The sequence below is a fragment of the Typopeltis vanoorti genome, chromosome 22 (genome assembly GCF_054136105.1).
Source record: "Typopeltis vanoorti isolate ZY-2024b chromosome 22, IOZ_Tvanoo_1.0, whole genome shotgun sequence".
Classification (NCBI taxonomy): Eukaryota; Metazoa; Arthropoda; class Arachnida; order Uropygi; family Thelyphonidae; genus Typopeltis; species Typopeltis vanoorti.
This window is the reverse complement of record NC_143570.1, coordinates 90,054,355-90,074,272: the sequence shown is the minus strand read 5'-3', so window position 1 is coordinate 90,074,272 and position 19,918 is coordinate 90,054,355. Positions and strand designations below refer to the sequence as shown.

Below are 19,918 nucleotides of genomic sequence, written 5' to 3'. Positions count from 1 at the left end.
CCAGAGCTAACTCTTGTTATTCTGTCATCTCTTCCATTTTCTATATTCAAGCTGGTACCTATCCAAACATGGAAGCAAGCATATATCTAATCCATTCTAAAAAAGGAGATAAAAGCCTACCATTTAACTACCAACCAATTGCCATCACCTAAATCCTCTCCAAATCTTCTTCACTATTTAGAAGCTCACCAACTAATCAATGACCACCAGTAAGGATTTCACCAATCTTGATTTATATCTGATCTCACAGCCTATATCATCCACTACTGGACATGTGCCACAGAAAGGTTTGGAGATGTGTGTGTGTTGACATTTCCAGATCTTTTGATTGTGTTTGACACCAAGGTTTGATTTGCAAACTGCACTCCATCAGTTTACCTGCCACCCTCTGTAACCGAATAGCTAGCTTTCTTTCCAGTCATTCACTGCATGTCAGATGGCACACATCCTCTTTTTTGAGCTTTGCCACCAATGCAGGAGTGCCTCAAGTTTCCGTTCTATAACCTATCCTTTTTCTCTCATACATAAATGACTTGCTCTCGATCATCACCTATCCTATCCAAGCTTTGCCAACAGCACATTCCATCCATCTTAGTCCTTCAACAAACTGTGCAGTTCTCAAACATCCCATGCATCAAGAATATCTGCAACCAGTGCCTTAAACACTGATTTCTATCCATATCATCCTTCAGTGAGACAAGGATAATCTGGTCACCTTCAGTGTTACCAAAACTTAGTCCTGCCTTTTCTTTCTCAAAAGGGATCTCAGCTCACCTTCTCTTATCCTCAATAATACATACATCACCAAACAGGATCGGATCTCTCCCTGTGGACTAATATTAACCCCTAGCCTCTCCTGGAATAAACACATCATATTGATAGCTTCCTCAACCTCTAAAAAAAGTAGTCATTATTTTCTGCTTAAGCTATTTTATACACACACACACCCAACTACTAATCCTATATAAATCCCAAATCCACCCATCCTTAGAATTCTGTTCACGCATTTCAGGTGATGCACCTAAAACTTCCCTAAATATTCTTGATGCTGTCCGAGGAAAGCAGTTCAGTTCATAGATGAGCCTTTCCTCACAGTCTTACTTTAACTTCTATCTCAGAAACATTTTTCAGCTCTGTCTCTTTTACAGGTACTTCCATGATCACTGCTCAAGTGAACTGGCAAACATCATTCCTCTGCTTCCTGTTGAGACTGTTAAAACAAGCGAAGCTGTCTGACATCTTTTTTTTTTTTTTTTTTTTTTTTTTTTTTTTTTTTTTTTTTTTGCATGACTGCAAACACATGAAGCCTGATCTGCTTCTCTTCTTCCTCATTTATTCCATCTGCATGTGTCCTCTGGAAGAACAGTCTTCTCATAATGTGTTTCTGAACTTCGACTCCAATCTTTAAGAAAAATGTCAACAGATTTCTTCTTTCTCAATCTTTATCTGCACCTCACATATGGTACTGATGTGCTATAGGTTCTTGTACCTCTTGTGGGGGGGGGGGGGGATGGCATGAAAAATAGACAGCTTTTAGGAGTAATGCTTTGGAAGTACTGTATAAAATTTATTAGCATTTATATCAAAACCATAAATTGTATGAAGAATATAAATGAAATTCATATTGGGACTTACACGACATTAAATTTGTAAGTGTAAATTTTGTTGGATATGATAAAAGAAAAAAAAAAAATAACAGGTGAAAAGGATAAGTCAAAGTTTTGACCACCACAATTATGCAATGCACACTGCTTGGGAGGGAAAAAAAAAAAAAAAAAAAAAGAAAGAAAGAAAGAAAAAAGGGCTAATGAATAATCAATATTTTATAGTCAAGACATTATCTTCTACTCCAAAGTAGGACAACTGCAATAACTGTCCTAATACTGAATTGACACCCACTCACATTTTTACCTGTCCAGCAATTACAGCAGCCTTGCAAGCAACAAACCCTAATCCTGAACAACAGCTCTATATGAACAAAATCATCGACATAGCCAAAGCAGTTCAAGGAGCACATGGAAATATCTAAGACTCTTCAAAAGACAAGACAACAACATTATCTTCTACTAAGAAGTGATAAATTTGGAGAGAGAACTATAGCTGAGGGCACAAGAAAAAAGAAGGAAATGAAATTATACTTATCCATAATTATGCAAACTTCTGAAATGTTACAACAGCTTAAATTAACATCACTTAGCTGAAACTTTTATAATGAACTATATATGAGTCTAGACATTAACCTGGCATTAGGTGGGGTGTCACAGACCCCAAAGATATAGAAAGAAATAACTGTGACATCCCACCTTACTAACGCCAGGCTAAAATCAACAATAACCTGAAAATTTTGATCGCTTTATAATTGGTGACCTCCAATTATAGAGAGCAAGAGATGAACAGCTAGTCTAAATCAGTCAATCTAAGGAGAGGGTTTGTTTGTTTGATTGTGTTTGTTTAGGGCTTTAAGCGCAACTATAGTCATACTGTGCAAGAAAAGATCATAGCAGTCTATCAATCAAAAATAACTGGATAAATTAAAAGTGTAAATGGGTATAGATAAGGATGTATGAAAAAAAAAAAAAAGGTAGGTGTAAAAAAAGCATACAAGAACAAATGTGAAAGATGTACAAAAGGTCTGTGTCTGTGAAAACCAAATGTAAAAAGTTCATAAAACAAAGATCAAAACAATCAGGTATTAAAAGTCTATATACAAAAACAACACATGATCTATTGTCTCTCTCTCTCACACACACAGGCATGTCATGTCATCATTCTTTAATGGGAAGGAATGCATAAGATGACTATGACCTATGACTAGGCAAAAACAACTTCCTCTGTATGTGGAACCTATATAGAACAGACTGCTATAATTTAATTTCAGGCTTGATTCAATTTAGCTTATTAGTGATCTCTCTACTCCATGATGACTGACACCGGAATAAAAGCTAGTGTCTGAGGATCTCCTGGTAATCAGTGTCAAGTACAGGCAGATGGTAGAAGATCGAGAAATGAGCTAACACAGCAGTACATGCAGCGTCATTTTCCTTAACCCAAACATGGGCTTGTAATTCAACAGAAACACATATCCAAACGTAGCTTACATAACTTAGAGCAAACATTGCAAATATGCCAGCTATTGATGTTTCTGGAGCTCTAGACTTATTGCCTGTAGAGAGCTCCACGAATCTGTATATATTATGCGCCTTTGGTAGCAATGCAATCTTATGTAGTTTTAATGCAAGATCTATATATATATATATACAGTTCAGCAGTAGAGCTGTTACATTCCAGTGGTATCTGAGCAAATATTATGCTGTCTGGAAAGAAAGCAGGAGATCCCAACAGGGACTCTGATTTTGAACTAGCAGTGTAAACAGGCACAAAATCAGAGTATTTGATTCTATGAGCTTGAAAGAGCTGCTGGTAGACAATAGGAGAAACAAAAAATTTGGGTAGCATATAGAAAAGCTGCATGGTAGTACATAAGAATGCCATGGTGATATCATATTTGATGGTATCCATGCAATATTGTCTACTGTAATATCTAGAGCTTCTAAGAGTGATTTTATTTACAAACCAAATGTACATATGGCAGTCCGATAGGTGTTACAGATTTTCTTCCCATGAAGAAACTACATGGGATGGTCTGTCAGGGATTTTATTTTTGTAGTGTCTAATACTGACAGCTGTTGATGTCAAAGCAGCAAATGTGGTTCACTTGACTCAATGTACAGATTAGGAATCAACGAGGTTCACAATGCTCAAGCTGCGATCCGTATGGCTTGATGGTGGACAGGGTTCAGCAATCTCAAGGTACTCTTTTCTCTCTCTCTCTGGCAGAACCATAAACTTGGGACACAAAGTTTCAATCTTATTAATGCCTGATACAGATGGAGCAAAGAACATCTGTCTGCACCCCAAGTGATGGAAAATAGGGTGCAAAAGATGTTCATCACTTTATAACACTTATCTCACAACTGGCATATGTGAGGGAGAAAAGTAAGTTTTTGTCAAATATAAGCTCTAAGAATTTGACTTCTGATGCAACTGGGATTAAGGTAGTGAGAGTTTTGGATTGGGGTGAAGACTATGTCTGCAGCAAAAAATGCACACAAACTATCTTCTGCTGGGAAATGACAAAAGATGGTAAAGACAGCCATATAAAGTACATTACTTACTGTTGGAAGACTGTTTGGTTATTGAGTTAACCCTGATTGCAAAAAGCATGACACTTAAAAGTGAACCTTGTGGAATCCCCTCCTCTTGGATATACTGTCAATACAGAGATATTCCCACTGGCACTGGCGATTTGGTTGGATAAAAAGTTCTTGATGAAGAGAGGGAGAGTCCATCTGAGACCAAAGTTGTATAGGTCTATCAAATATTTCAAATCTCCAAGCAGTGTCATATGCTTTTTCCATATCAAATAAAAACCAATACTAAGTTCTTGCATCTTTAATAGATGCTTCCAGCCAGACTATGTGATCAGTTGTTGAATAATCATGGAAGCCAAATTGTGTTTTGGAGAAAAGATTGCTTCTTTCCAGAACTGTAAAAGATAAGAGTTAACCATTTTTTTCCAGAATTTTGCACAAGCAGATAGCCACAGAAATTGGTCATAGTTTATTGGTAATATTCGATCATTCCCTGGCTTAGAAAAGACAATAATTGCCCTTTGTTAGGTATAAATAAAAACATTCTTACAGAAAATTCTGCTGAACAAATGCAGTAGTTTTTCATTTAATTTCCAGTATTGAGACCACATGTTTCTAACAAGTTTTGTTAAACAGATTTATTAAAATAATCAAAAAATAATCCGATAAATTTCGTAAGTCACAGGATTTACATTATCAAAGGTTCAAGAATTGTATTAAAAAAAAAAAAAAGACTACAAAAAATTAATTATACACAACAGATGTTATTAGAACTTCAACATTAGTACATATAAACACAGTAACCAAAAAAATAAAAAAAATAAATAAACTGATGTATTAATTAATGTATAAGTGTTGGAACAATGCTAGTTGTTGATTTAATGTTCTATGGAATAACATGTCATATCCCAGTTCTGCAGTTGTTAGATTTCTGATGAATGAAGACCATATTTGGTGTAGGATTATACCTTGGTTTTTGTTACATTGCATGGGATACAGAGCATTTCTGAGGCTTCTTTATATACGGCATTTCTGTTTTTTTTTGTCAAACTGCTTGGTGGCCTGTATTTGTTGTGAGGAATTTCATGCTGGCTGGGCCTCACTGGTTAAACGAGCCCCCCCTCACCCCAACACACACTATCTGCACCAGGGAACCAGGGTTAAAAGTGAACTACTAGAACAAACTCCAACTCAAGAATTCAAGATATCAAAAAAGGAACTGGCAGAAGAATTAACACATTGTGGTAATTCTTCTGCCACATTGTGTTAACACAATGTGGCAGAGAAGTAACACATTGACACAACTGATATTACCAAAGCAGGTAGGATTCTTCTAAATAACAATACCTAGAAGGTGTTATATTCAGGCAATAATTGTCATGGAAGGGAAGGAGCAGCTATAGCATTCCATGCTAAACATGGATGACAAGTAATATCAAGTACAGTGTTAATGGGCAAAACCACAAAATGGAATCAGACAATGAGATTTATTTGTGCCCTATGATCTCACAGAAGGTTCAACTATGACAGAAGTGGAGAAATTTTTTGGGTCATTAGAGAAGGCAGTTCACATAAAGGAAAAGTTGGTCCTTGTTGGAAATCTAACAAACAGAAGAGAAAACGAATAACAGATATACAAAACAACTGTTTTGCTAAAATTCGGAGAAACAACAATGTTAATAAATAATGATCAGCACATGATGGATTTCTATTCAGGACATAAACAAATCATTACTAATAACCATGTTCCAACATAACGGTGTGCATAAATTCATAACAATAAATAAGTCTTGCTTACTTAATTTTGATAGCAATATCTGCTCACTGGTTCAGGATTAAGTATATCTACAGATGATTTGAAATAGGAAGCAATCACCATTTGGTTATGAGCAGGATACAAATGAACTGCAAATTGTAAAGAAAAATATACACAAAAGTTTTAAAAATAATCAAAGTTAAGCAGCCTTTAGAGGTAACTTGTAGATTCAAATATACAAATATTATTCATGAAAAAATGAAAACAAGAACCAAACCTTGGAGACTCCATGGCAGACTGAAGAAAACATTTGCAAACCCTCGAATCCCTCAATGTTTGATCTGCTCAGAATTTCTCTACCAAATCAACGTGCCCTTTTCATATGCTCTCTCTACTGCTCTCCAAACTCTACCAACCACTCTGACCTCTTCATCTATTTCTCTCTCTCTCTAAAGCTCAGCTTTCTGCAGTCGAAATACCCCAATAGTGAGGTCATCCTTCTTGAGGATTTCGACGTCCGTAACTCATATTGGCTTCAGCTCTCCAGTTTCACCGAGCAAGCAAGCAGGGATGCTGAGGTGTTTGCCATCAGCAGTAACCTTACTCAGATCATCAATCTTCCTACCAGAATACCTGACAACCCCCTCCAATTTAACAACACACCTGACCTCTTCCTAACAAGCTTCCCTTCCAGGCATACTGTGGTTGTCAGTTCTCCTCTTGGTAACTTGGACCACAACCTCATACAAGTCTCTTTTCTCACAGAATGACCCTCACCCACCAGTTCACAGTCTTGTGCCCTTTGGCACTATAAGGGTGCCAACTAGGACAACCTCCATGACTTCTATTCCTCCTTCCCATGATCCGACTACTGCTTAAGTTCTTCTGATCCAAACACCAGCTCAGACTGAATAACAGAAATCATTCTCAAAGGAATAAAGGCAGCTTTCATCCCTTATTCCACTACAAATTCTCAGCCACCGTCCAAACCTTGGTTTTCAAAAAAGTGTATCAATGCTGTAAAAGAAAAAACTTCTGCTTACCACAAATGGCTCAAGATCAAAACTCCACCCATCCACTCTGCCTATACTGCAGCTTGCAACAGTTGCAAATAAATGATCACTAAATCAGACTCTGAAAGAACCAAATGCTACAAACTCGCCTCCGGTCCAAATGGCAGTCGCTTCTTCTGGTCCCTTGCTAAGGCATTTGGGCACAACTTCTGTCCACCCAGGTTTCCATTACTCTCAACATCCCAATGGTACTATAGTTACCTCTGTAGTGTAGTTAAAAGGCCAGCTTACTGGTATCACTCTTCTCTTCCAATTCCTGCACTGATGATCTGAGCAAAGTTCTCTCCATTCCACCAAGAACAGTCCCCTTCATGTCTTCCATAGTCTTCTGACAAAAAGAAATCTGAAGAATCCTTAATAACCTGAACACAAACAAGGCATCTGGTCCTGACGGTATCCCACCTATTGTGTTAAAAACACTCCAGAACTAAGAACTAACACCTATTCTGTATTGCCTCTTCAATCTACCCATGGAAATGGATCCACATCCAGCCCATCCCAAAGAAAGGTGATAAAAGTCATTCAACGAACTACCATCAAATTGCTCTCACTTCTATTCTTTCTAAAATTATGGAGAAGGTCATCAACAATCCACTCTCAAACCAGCTAGAGACATACCAACTAATCAGTGACCAGCAGTATAGATTCTGCCACTTAAATCCCTCTCTCACAGATGTTCAGTTTCTGCCTTGTGTCTCTTCTACAGATACTTTCATGGACAGTGCTCTGCTGAATTGGCCACTATTATTCCTCCGCTCTCCTTCAAAATCATTAAAACAAGAGCCACTTCTAATCAACACCATTTTACAGTCCACTTAAAACTCACCGAACCAACTTCACTGCCATCTCTTTCATTCCATCTACTTCTGTCCTTTGGAACAATCTTCCCCACTTTGCCTTCCCCAAAGACTGCAACACTGAGCTATTCAAGCAAAATGTGAACAGACTCCTCATTTCTTCTATTCCTCTTGCCCACACATGGCACTAGTGTGCTATAGGTCTTATGGCCTTTCATGTGTGGATCAGATATATATATATATATATATATATATATAAATTATGTGGTGAAGCTGTTTGCAAAGACAGAAAAATCAGAACTTCATTAAAGTTGAGGAATTGAAAAGACAGAACAGTTGTATTAAAAGTTTTCTAAGCACATAAGTCTACATGTGCCCAGAAAAGAACAAAATATAGCAATGTGTAGAACTAATCAAACAAGAAAGAAAGACTTTGGTAAGAATATAGAAGATAAATATCAAGAAAGGCAGCAAAATGTTTTGGAGACTATTGAAAATGCTTTGAAATGAGGAAAGCGAGCAGAAAGGAATCAAAGATATTCTAGAAGTGCAGAGAATATTCTAGAATATTTTTGTAAAAGCAGTAGTAGGCAATATTCCAGAGGAATGTAAACAAATGTAAACAAATCCGTGCTAATGTGCCACATATCAATACTTGAGGTAGAAAAAGCCATCAAAAACCAGAAGTTGGGAAAGGCAACTGGAATAGATATGTTGACCAGAAATGCTCAGATACAGCAACATAAAAGTTTTACAGTGGCTGCACTACATAATTCAGAAGGCCTGGTCGGAAGGCAAAATGCCAGATGATTGGATTGAGTTTTCACATCACCGATCTATAAAAAGGGAAATAAAACAATCATAATTAGAGGAATTTCTCTACTGAATGTCAATGTGATTCTCTAGCGAAAGGTTATAAACATTACATTGGTACTGTGGGTGGACGAAGGATTTCTTTTCAATTTTTATTTTACATTTTTCTATATAATCTGGAAACCCCTCTAGATACCATATGTTTCACTTTTTTTTTTTAAGCACTCCAGAATTCTAAATAGGGAAGTGGCCTCAAACCAGTAAATATCTCCTACCTAAAGACAATTACAAACATCTATGCCCATATTATCTGTTCTAATTCTCCGACTAGTTTGGTTTTGAGGGAGGAAACCTGTCATTGCCACATGAAATAAGCTAAATTCCTTTCAGATGATAAGCCTTTATGATGGTTCTGTGTGTTCTAAATAAGATATGAACTGGGATCTTTGAAGTGGAAGAAATCAATATCACATCCGTGCTAATGTGCCACAGAAGTACTCTAACACAATCCAGTACTAAAGGGCATGAGAATGATAAAGCACTGGTAAGTTTATAAAGTTAAAAAAGAAAGTGTAGAGCCAGATGACAAATTTAGATGCCAAGCAAGTGAAGAAAACTGATGGTAAAAACTACAATCCGAGGTGAGAGATCATCAGTGTGAAACATCATTAAATAACCACTGATTACTAATACTGCAATTGTAAACTGGGTGTTGTGTATATACACATGGTCAACTTTGATAATCAGTCTCACTTCAGTCAAAAGTGGGGACATTTTGAGATTAGTTAACATACTGAACTTGAGCAAGAAATCTGGAATTCTCTACAATGCTGAAATATGATTTATGAAGCTCCTAAAATTCATAAATGCAATATCCCTCTACTCTATAGTTGATAGTATAAACAGTCCCAATTACAAACCTGCCCAACAGATAAGTATGTCCCTTGCTCCCATCACAAGTAACTTCTCCACTTATATATAATCATCGTCCTTTCAGGGATTTAGGCCCAGTGGCCTGTTCCCGTCTCATTCCCTCTTTTCCTTGGCCATTCCTGGTTTCTATATCCTCCAACTGGGTAGTATCAGTATTTTTTTGGATAGTCTTGAACTGTCCATTCTTTTGATATGTTCAGCCCACTTCTTTCAGCATTCATATATTTTGTTTAATACTGAATCTATTTTTAGTTCTTTATGTATTTCTGTACTTCATTTTTTGTCCCAGAGAGTATACCCTGCTGTCCTTCGCAGGAATTTCATTTCTCCAGTTTCTATTAATTTTTCTTCTGCAGATTTTATGGTCCATAATTCACTTCTGTAGAGTAGAGAAGGTCTTGCCAAAACTTTATAAACTGTTATTCTTGTATGCTTTTGAACTTGGTTAGGTTTGAAAATATTATTGATCATTCCTGTTATCTTTAGAAAGTTTGAAATTTTGATGTCAATGTCAGCTCCTTTTGTATATATAGAGCACATCCAAGTTATCTGAAGCAGCTAATTTGTTCTAAAATTTTATTTTCAATCATGATTTTACTTCTGACTGAAGATGGTCTTTTTAAAAGTGATGATTTTTGTTTTGTTCGGTGATATTTGCATTTCAAATTTTTTAACAATTATTATTAAGGAGTGTACTGATCTTTGGAGTTCATCTTCCTTTTTTGCTATCATTATCTGGTCATCTGCAAACAAAAAGTTTCTTCCATTTCTTTACTATTTCATCTATATATATATATATATATTAAATATTAAATAAGAGTGTCGACATTGGGCATCCCTGACAGACCCCTCTGTTTACTGATTTCCATTCTGTAACTTTCTCATTGATTCTTACAGCTATTTGGTTGTTCTGATACATATTAGTTATTGCAGCAAGCAGCTGATTTGGAATGTTTAGATTTTTGAGTATGGTACATAGTTTGTTCCTTAAGGCTCTGTCAAAGGCTTTGCAGTGGTGTTTCTGTGTTGAATTCGTAAGTTTTTCCATTAAGATTTTTAATGCAAAAGGTGGATCAATGCATGATAGTTTTTTTTTGGAAGCCATTTTGTTCTTCGCAAAGTTTATCTTCTACATATAATTTAAGTTTTGAAGTTAATATTCGTGTATATAACTTATAACCAGTATTTAGAAGATGTATTCCCCTGTAGTTTTCACAGTTGCACTCATTGCCTTTTTTATATATTGTGATGATAATTGCCTTATTCCAACTTTCTGGGATTTTTCCTTGCTGCCAGATACTGTTAAATAACTTTAAAAGTCATTTGATGAATACTATGCCAGAATATTTCATAAGTTCTATATTTATTCCATCTTCTCCTTGGGATTTTCCCTGATTTGTTTTGTTGTATTGCTTGTTGGATTTCTTGTAATGTTATTTCTTCCACTGTAGCATTATTTCTTGTAATGTTATTTCTTCCACTGTATAGTTAGTAGTTAGCCTTATGTCAGTTTTACATTCATTACTATCTTGCCATAAGTTATGGAAGAAGTCCAGCCAGGTTTTCTCTTTGATTATTTCAAGTGACACTTTTTATTTTACTTCCTTATTCATATTACTTAGAATTTTGTATGTATTTGGTCTCTTCATTGCAAGAACTCTTTCCAATTTTGCTATTATCCCATGTTTCTCTATTCTTTTTTAGCATGATTTTTTTGCTATCACTCTTTTGTATTTATAATTAATTTTAACTTTTAGTGATTTTGTGTTTATCCATTGTTTATATGCTTCTTTCTGGTCTTTGATTATTGCTTCGATGTTTTCATCCCAGTTTCTTATTCCCTTTCTCCTCTTCCATTTACTTTTTGTGCCAAGGCATTCTGTTGTTTAATTTATTAATATATTTTTTAAATTATTCCATTCTATCTCTATATCATCATTTTCTTTTATTTGTTCTAGTTTTCCATTTATTCTTTGTAAATAATGGTAGTTGATACTTATCATCCAATAGTTGAATTCTAAATGATTCTTGGAGATTTCTCTTAGCATTGATTTGGTTAATTTGAAACATTATTGGGGTGTTCTTAATTTTCCTTGTAATAATGATAAAGTGATAATGATCAGATTCTATTTCTGCACTTGTACCTGGCTATCTAGAATCATATTAGCTGTCATCTTATTAGCTATTATATAGCCTATTATAATTTTTAGGTTTCTTGTATCCCAAGTGATGATAGTCCTTATGCTTGAAAAAAAAAGTATTACTAATTTTTAATGTGGTAAAAGTCCTACGTCTGTATCCATTTCTACTGCATGTTGTTTCACCATTTGTTCCAATATTTTGCACTAGGTACAAAAAAAAAAAAATATATATATATATATATATATATATATATATAATGTTCATTTTAAATCTCTAGTAAAAAAATTGCATCCCCATTTACTGATGAACCACTAACAGATACACTTGATTTAATAAATTCAAACTTCCCTCCTTAATATTTTTGAATTATTGAAATTTACTATGCATGAGGGTTGTTTACTTGGCAAAGAAAAATCTACAAATAAATTAATGGTCCTTCTAGATTAGATTTTTTATCCAGGTTCGTGAAATGCTTCATTTTCTCTTCATCAGGAAATAACATTGATAAAGTAAAAAACTAGAAAGCAAGTAAAAAACAGTTAACATCTCTAGTGAAAAATATTTGAACTCATTTTCTGTTATTTACGAACAAAACATGAAGTGCACTGGCAACAAACTAAAATGCTCCACATAGATTACTGTTTTTACTCAAGAGTGTTCAAAGAATCAGCTGAAATGATGAAACATCTTCTACAGTGTAACAAAAAACAAGGGATGATTTTACATCAAGTCTGGTCTTCGTTAATTCATCATGATACACCTGTACCTACCAATATACAGCAATCCACGAACAAGCATCCAGAATGCACACCTTTCCATTGTTTAAACAAGTTTCAACTTGCTTTCTAGTTTTTGAGTTGATTCCCTGATAAAAAATTTCACGAAACTAATTGAAATTAAAAAAACGTTTCTATTTGGCAACTTTGTCTGTGGTTGAATGCTGAATAAAAATATTTCTAGAATTTCGTATCTCCACTGAATTAATGGTCCTGTAATGTCCCTCCCTTCTACCTTTGCCATACCTTTTAATTTATTATTATTATTTTGAGGAACATCAATGTTAACATAAGATTTGCTTTTGAAGGTGGAGAAAGTTTTCAAGACAGTGTTGCAAAATATTGTTAAAAATTATCAGGCAGTTGTAAATTATTACAAACAGTTGAAAATTCTAACATGCCTACAAAGTGTATGCAGACCATCATTAAAACTTCTTTTTAAAATTTAATACATGATATTAATTATTACAAATTTCAATACTTATATTTTGACAATGTGGCTAACTAAAAGTAGAATAATCAAAAATGAATGCAAAATTCTGATAAACACAGTGATTGATTTTCAAGAGGTTTCATGAATGAAAATTAAATTCTCAGTGAACATGGTTTTGTATAGGAATCATTTATGTATTAGTACTTTATTAGATTTATTTATTGTGTGTATTAGATACATCAAGCTGTATGTTGTTGATTATAAAATCTAAAAGTAGAAATAACCATTGGAATCAATCCTAGTAATTCTAGAATCCCCCCCCCCCAATAATAGCAGGAATAATTATTCCAAATAAAAATAAAATCAGAATTAGTGATTAGTTACTTCAAGGGTAAACAGACTTACAGATAAGATAAAATAAAATAATATCAGATATCAGGCAGCCCATAACAGCAACTGTGCACAGTGCTGAGCATAGAAGCTTGCAGAACTAAAAAGAGAAAAAAATAAAAATAAAAATAAAATAAGCAAACTAGTTGGAAAAATAGTCAGAAAAGTTTATGAAACAGAAAGCCCCCCCCCCCCTCTGTGTGTGTGTGTGTTTGTATGCACACACACACACACACACACACACACACACACACACACACACACACACACACACACAGGAGGAGATGGATATATATATCTTAAGAGTTCTGAATTAGTTTCCTTCACAGTAGATTCATTCTTCAGTACTTAGAAATTAATAAAACATTATTATACTGCAAATTTCAGTATAATAATGAGAAAAAACTTTTCTACAGTAATTTTTTTTCTTCAAAATACAAAGTTAAATCTGAACTTCATGTTTGTGGCAAAAATTTAAATTAGAATTTAAACTTTTAAAAAAGTATCAGCCAAGACCTTGTTTTTCTTTTTTTTTTTTGTAGGGAGGGGGGGGGGGGGATGCTCACATTAATAGAAAGGATATCTGTATTAAAATTCAGATACCACAAAAGTAAAAAAAAACAATAATTTAAAATGAATTACAAAATGCTATTGTTTATAAAGTTATTTAGACAAGAATTTTGTTTATCTTTTGTGTGTTGCTGATGACTTTCCCCACAATTTGCTACTAAAGTCTAGTTTAGATATAAAAGAAAACTTAGATTAGAAATTAGCTTAATTATATTTTTCTATAAGCTGTCAATTTTTGAAATATTACTGCTATTTGCGACAAGACAAATATTATTATCATTATTATTATTATTATTCAGGCCTCCATGGAGTCAAAAGACTCTTCGTGGGAGGTCCTTCCTAAGAACATAAAGTCTATCAAGACTCATCGAGGGGAGGTCCCACCTAAGAAACACAAAGTCTATCATACCACTCCTTAAACTCATTGACCATTCTCGCTCTCACCACTCCATCAGGCAATGCATTCCACAGTTCAACCACCCTCCACGCAAAGAAACCACTCCTCACCCTCTTGCTCACAGTTTCCTTTTGTAACTTCCAGGGATGGCCTTTTGTCATCACTCCTTCCCACTGTTCAACCAAGCGAAAGAACTCCCCAGTGTCAACCCTCTAACCACCTCTCAACAGTTTAAAAGTCTCAATCACATCACCTCCCTTTCTTTTATCCACCAAACTCTGCAGTCCACATTCCCTCAGCCGATCCTCGTAATTATCCTTGTATAGTCCTGAAACCATCTTTGTCATCCATCTTTGTATCCTTTCCACAGTTAATTTATCCCCTTCAAATCCTGAAGACCAAATCTGAAAACAATAGTCCAAGTGTGGTCTGATCAGAGACTTATACAACGGAATGATAACACTCTTATCTCTGCAGGTCAGTGTCCTTCTCATAATTGCAGCAATCCTCTGTGTTACCTTCACCACCTTTGCAATATGTCCCCTAAACTTCAGGTTTCTATCAACCATCAACCCCAGATCTCTTGTCTCCCCTAATTCCTCCAGAATAACTCCTACTATAGAGTATGATGCATCCCATCGATGTTTCCCAAACCTCAAGACCTTACATCTTGCTGCATTAAACTGACACCCCCATTCATTTGCCCATCTATCTAGCTTACTCAAATACTCTTGCAGGGCCAACACATCTGCACCATTACTAATAATCCTTCCCAGCTTTGCATCATCCGCAAACAACTGAATATCCAATTGCAATCCACTGGCAATGTCAGTGGATTGCAAGGGGATATAAAGGTTAAACAATATAGGTCCTAGTACTGAGCTGTGGGACCCCACTTGTAACCCTTTGCCTCCTTGAAACTGCTCCACCATACACAACTCTCTGATACCTATCAGACAGCCAATCCTGAATCCAGTTGACCAATCTGACATCCAGACCAATGTGCTGCAACTTAAATATCAGCTTATCATGTGGCACCCTGTCAAATGCCTTTGCTAAGTTTCAGAAAATTGCAGTATATGCCTTTCCCTCATCTAATGTTCTTGTTACTTTATTATAAAAAGCTAGCATATTGCTAAAACAAGAGCGCCCTTTCACAGATCCATGTTGACTCTCACAGATAACATTACCCTCATCTGCCCAATGTTGTATATGGTCCCTCACTACTTTCTCCAAGATCTTAACAACTACTGATGACACACAGACTGGCCTATAATTAGACACTTCCAGTCTGTTACCACCCTTATGCAATGGCACTATCTTACCTTCCTTCCATTCCCTGGGCACCTTTGCCAAAGCCAGACTTCCATTGAAAAGCCAGGTTAAAGGCACTGTCAGTTCCCTGGCACATTCTCTCAAAACTCTTGGTGAAATACCATCAAGTCCCAAAGCTTTACTGACATCCAGAGTACTCGGTATCTGAAACACACTCTCCTCCTGTACCTCTAAACCTCGAACCAGCCTTATCCCTCTAGCATTAAAACTGACTCGTCCAGGATGAAATACTCCAATAAAGTGTTCATTGAACAATTCCACTATGTCCTCTGCATCAGTCACTCTATTCCCATTTTTATCCCACAATATCATTCTTCCACAGTCATTTCTCCTCCTACTGACCACATAGCTAAAAAATTCCCTAGGATTTTCTTTGGATCTTAGGGCCAAGCTCCTCTCATATTCCAGTTTCGCTTTCCGTACCATACTAGTCACCCTTCTGGCCTGTGTCTTATATTCTTCATGCATCCTCTCTTCACCTGTCTCCTTATATCTCTTCCATAGCCTCTTTTTCGCATGCAATTCCTGTTTAATATTGTTTGTCATCCACTTTACTCCAAATTGTGTCCTCTTCTTCACTCGTGGTATACAACTTACCATTGCTGCTAACAAATATTCTTTCACAATTTTCCACGCACTAATGATATCCCAGCCTTCCAATTCCTCCCTCCGTGAAACTTCCCGAAGTTGACGTCTAAGACTATTATAATCACCTGCGTTATAATTCCACATAAGTTCCCATCTCTTTGATACTCCTGCATGTCTATTCATTTTCCAAGTCAAACCATATGGTCACTCTCTCCAACTGGTGGGAGAGATGTCATCTCAGTTATTATCAACTCTTCTGATGCTAAAACCAAATCCAAAACTCTTGAACTTCTTGTTCCCTCTGTTACATGTTGCCTAAGACATTTGTCCCTCAAGAATTCTAGAAATTCCATTTCCCTATTACTACATGCATCTTCCTCTCTCCAATTTATACTACTGTAGTTAAAATCTCCCATAACAATCGTTCTTCTTGCATTTGCCAAACTTAGCTGTCTAAACATCTCCTGGTCCCCATTCTCTGTGCTCCTGGGTCTGTAGCAACACCACACTAAATATCCTGTCTTGCCTACCTCTACCTCACACCATATGCTCTCAAAATCATTTGTCTCACTTCCTTCCAAAGCCTCCACTCTTAGCGGACATACGTCATCACTTATCATAAGCAGTACCCCACCATACGCTATCCTGACGAAAAATGCTATATCCAGCAACTTCTATTCCTGTTATTATATCTCCTTCTGTCAACCACGTCTCAGTGATCCCAATAATATTTGGCCAGGCTGATGCTATCTGCGCCACCAATTCCTCTCCCTTATTCCGGATACTCCTGGCATTAGTATAAAGCATATAAATGCCATTGTTTCTATACCCAGCATTATCCCTTCTAGACTCCACTGGGCTCAGTGCTACCTGACATCGTCTCCCTTCTCCCAAGTATCCATTCCCACAAGAGGCCACCCTTGCTATCATCCTCCCTGGGACAAACTGACTCGTTCAGAACAGCAATCTCTCCAGATGCCTGCGTCCTTCCTCATTCAAATGTAAGCGGTCTCTCACATACAATTCCTCTCTTTCCTCAAACGCGCTCCAAGCATCCACATATACCAGTCCTCTCTTGTCACACATTCTCGCTATTATGCCATTCAATATCACCGCTCTTCTGCTCAGTTCATCATTATCATACCTAGACAACACACACACTATTTTTCCTCTCTCTGTCTTCTTCCATACAGCCTCAAGCAAAAATCTAATATTTCTCGCTGCCCGACTTACATTACCACTCAAATCATTTGTTCCTACAATCACAATCATCTCATCCACCCTTTCACCTCTCTTAATTGCCATAGCCACCCGTTCTATTGTTCCTCCTGGCAAACACTCCTCACGCATCCTATCTTGAACACCACGGATCATTGAGTCGCCATACATTATGCCTCTTACCATTCTCTCTCTCCTATTGTTTCCATTCTCTCCTCTTCTTTCATTCCCATAGGTCTCTCTCATTCCCTCTCTTCTACTGCTATTCTCTCTTCTAGCATTCCCATACCTCTCTCTCTCCTACTGTTTCCATTTTCTCCACTTCTAGCACTTCCATATCCCTCTCTCCTACTGTTTCCATCCTCTCGTCTCCTAGCACTTTCATATCTCTCTCTCATTCCATTTCTCCTGTTTCCATCCTCTCGTCTGCTAGCATTCCCATATCTCTCTCTCATTCCCTCTCTTCTACTGTTTCCATTCTCTCCTCTTCTAGCACCCACATACCTCTCTTCTGTTTCCTTTCTCTCCTCTTCTAACATTCCCAAATTTCTCTCTACCCCCCACTCTGATTCGGCTGGCATTTATCTCTTCCATTCTCCTAATCTTATCTTTCATACTTCTGCTCTCATTCATAAGACATTCCACCTCCTCTTTCAGCTCATCTATCTCCCTCTGCAAGTCAGTCACTCTTAATCTAAATTCACTCTCCCAAACAAAACCATCTCCTAAACTTTCACAGTCACTCATGCCTTCCACACTATCAACTATTACTTTCTCATTCATATATATATTTTTTCATTCTCTCCTATCACACTACTTGTCTTCCTACATTCATTCCCCATTCCTGGAGCAACAAGGTCGGATATTGATAATTCGCACTTATTTCCTCCCACTGCCTGCATTTTGCACACATACGCTCTCCGTTCTCTTTAACAAGCCACATATCTAATTCCCGAGACGCATACATGCCACAAAGTCCCTTATGATATTTCTTATAATAGAGTTCTTAAATGGCGGAGGACTTGGCGATATGCCACTTGCAACTGCAGCTGAATCCGCCATCATTCCTTACTGCCGAGTAGCATAATCATTAATTATTCAATTAATAAATGACATTAAATAAATAGAAAAAAAGTACAAACAATTACAAGCAAAACAAAACATTTAAGTACACTAAATAAAATGAAATATAACTAAATACAGTAATGAAAACTTAGCTTCGTTTTGTCTTCCACCGTTATGCATTTGATTACAACGGTAACCAAAATATATTATATCGCGACAGCAACTAACTTCCAAAAAACCACCACTGAAGTACACTCGTATTCAGAGAAACAATTTAGCACTCAAAATCGTAGAAAAACGGGGGGGACTGACTATTCACCGATTAAAAATCACTTTCTTCTGCAGAGCTCAAATTTTTAAAAAATAAAAATTTTTTGTCATTTATGAGAAATAACAATACTTGGGGGGGGGGGGGATCTTAAAAGTGACTGCAATATTCAACATTTGGGTTAATTAAATGAACTTACCTTAGTGAATAAACCTCATTAAATTATAAATAAATAGATTTCTTGCACTATGAAATAAATTTATTGTCATTTCAGGCAAAGTGTGGAAACCAGTAATGATGTACCAAAGCAGAAGTTACTCTGCTGTATTTCCAAGTGCATAAGAGTGAAGAGAACATTAATGTACATCACTAAGTATCAGCTATTTAGGAGGAGAAGAGAACAGCAGAAGGAAAATTGTGATGGTTTCTGTGTCTTTGATATATAATCTATTAGGACTAATTCAGTTAAAACAGATAAACTTTATTGATTTCCAGTTTTTACTGAAAGGGGCCCAGTGAAGTTTATGAACCATGAACTTGTTTAAGATTTTTATTCTGAAGGATAATTTGAAACTGTTGATATATAAGCTTTATAGCATTCTGTGACTTTGGATGCACAAAAATTTATGTCATTACATTACATGGGAAAGAGCAGTTTCTGTGTTAATTTATGTGAATTCAAGAGAAAAGTTCTATAGGAAACAGACAAATTTCAGATTTTGTTTGGAAATGATAAAGATTGCTTAGATAATATGGCCAAAAATTATTGGGATCACTGAGACGTGGTTGACAGAAGGGGATATAATAACAGGAACAGAAGTCGCTGGGTATAGCATTTGTCGTCAGGATAGCGTAGGGGAAAGCGTGGTGGTGGGGTACTGTTTATGATAAGTGATGACCTATGTCCTCTAAGAGTGGAGACTTTGGAAGGAAGTGAGACAAATCATTTTGAGAGCATATGGTGTGAAGTAGAGGTAGGCAAGACAGGATATTTAGTGGGGTGTTGCTACAGACCCAGGAGCACAGAGGATGGGGACCAGGAGATGTTTAGACAGCTAAGTTTGGCAAGTGCAAGAAAAACGATTGTTATGGGAGATTTTAACTACAGTAGTATAAATTGGAGAGAGGAAGATGCATGTAGTAATAGGGAAATGGAAGTTCTAGAATTCTTGAGGGACAAATGTCTTAGGCAACATGTAACAGAGGGAACAAG

General features: G+C 36.4%; 1 protein-coding gene across 2 annotated transcripts in view; it reads right to left on the bottom strand.

Moving 5' to 3' along the window:
* Window positions 1-19,918, bottom strand: part of LOC150094558 (uncharacterized) — a 170,205-nt gene that overhangs the window by 73,678 nt on the left and 76,609 nt on the right. For both annotated transcript variants that reach the window (XM_090412329.1, XM_090412327.1), the window contains exon 5: window positions 13,280-13,364. In XM_090412329.1, coding sequence (XP_090268455.1) covers window positions 13,280-13,364 — 85 coding nt within the window. The remainder of the gene's footprint in view (window positions 1-13,279; window positions 13,365-19,918) is intronic.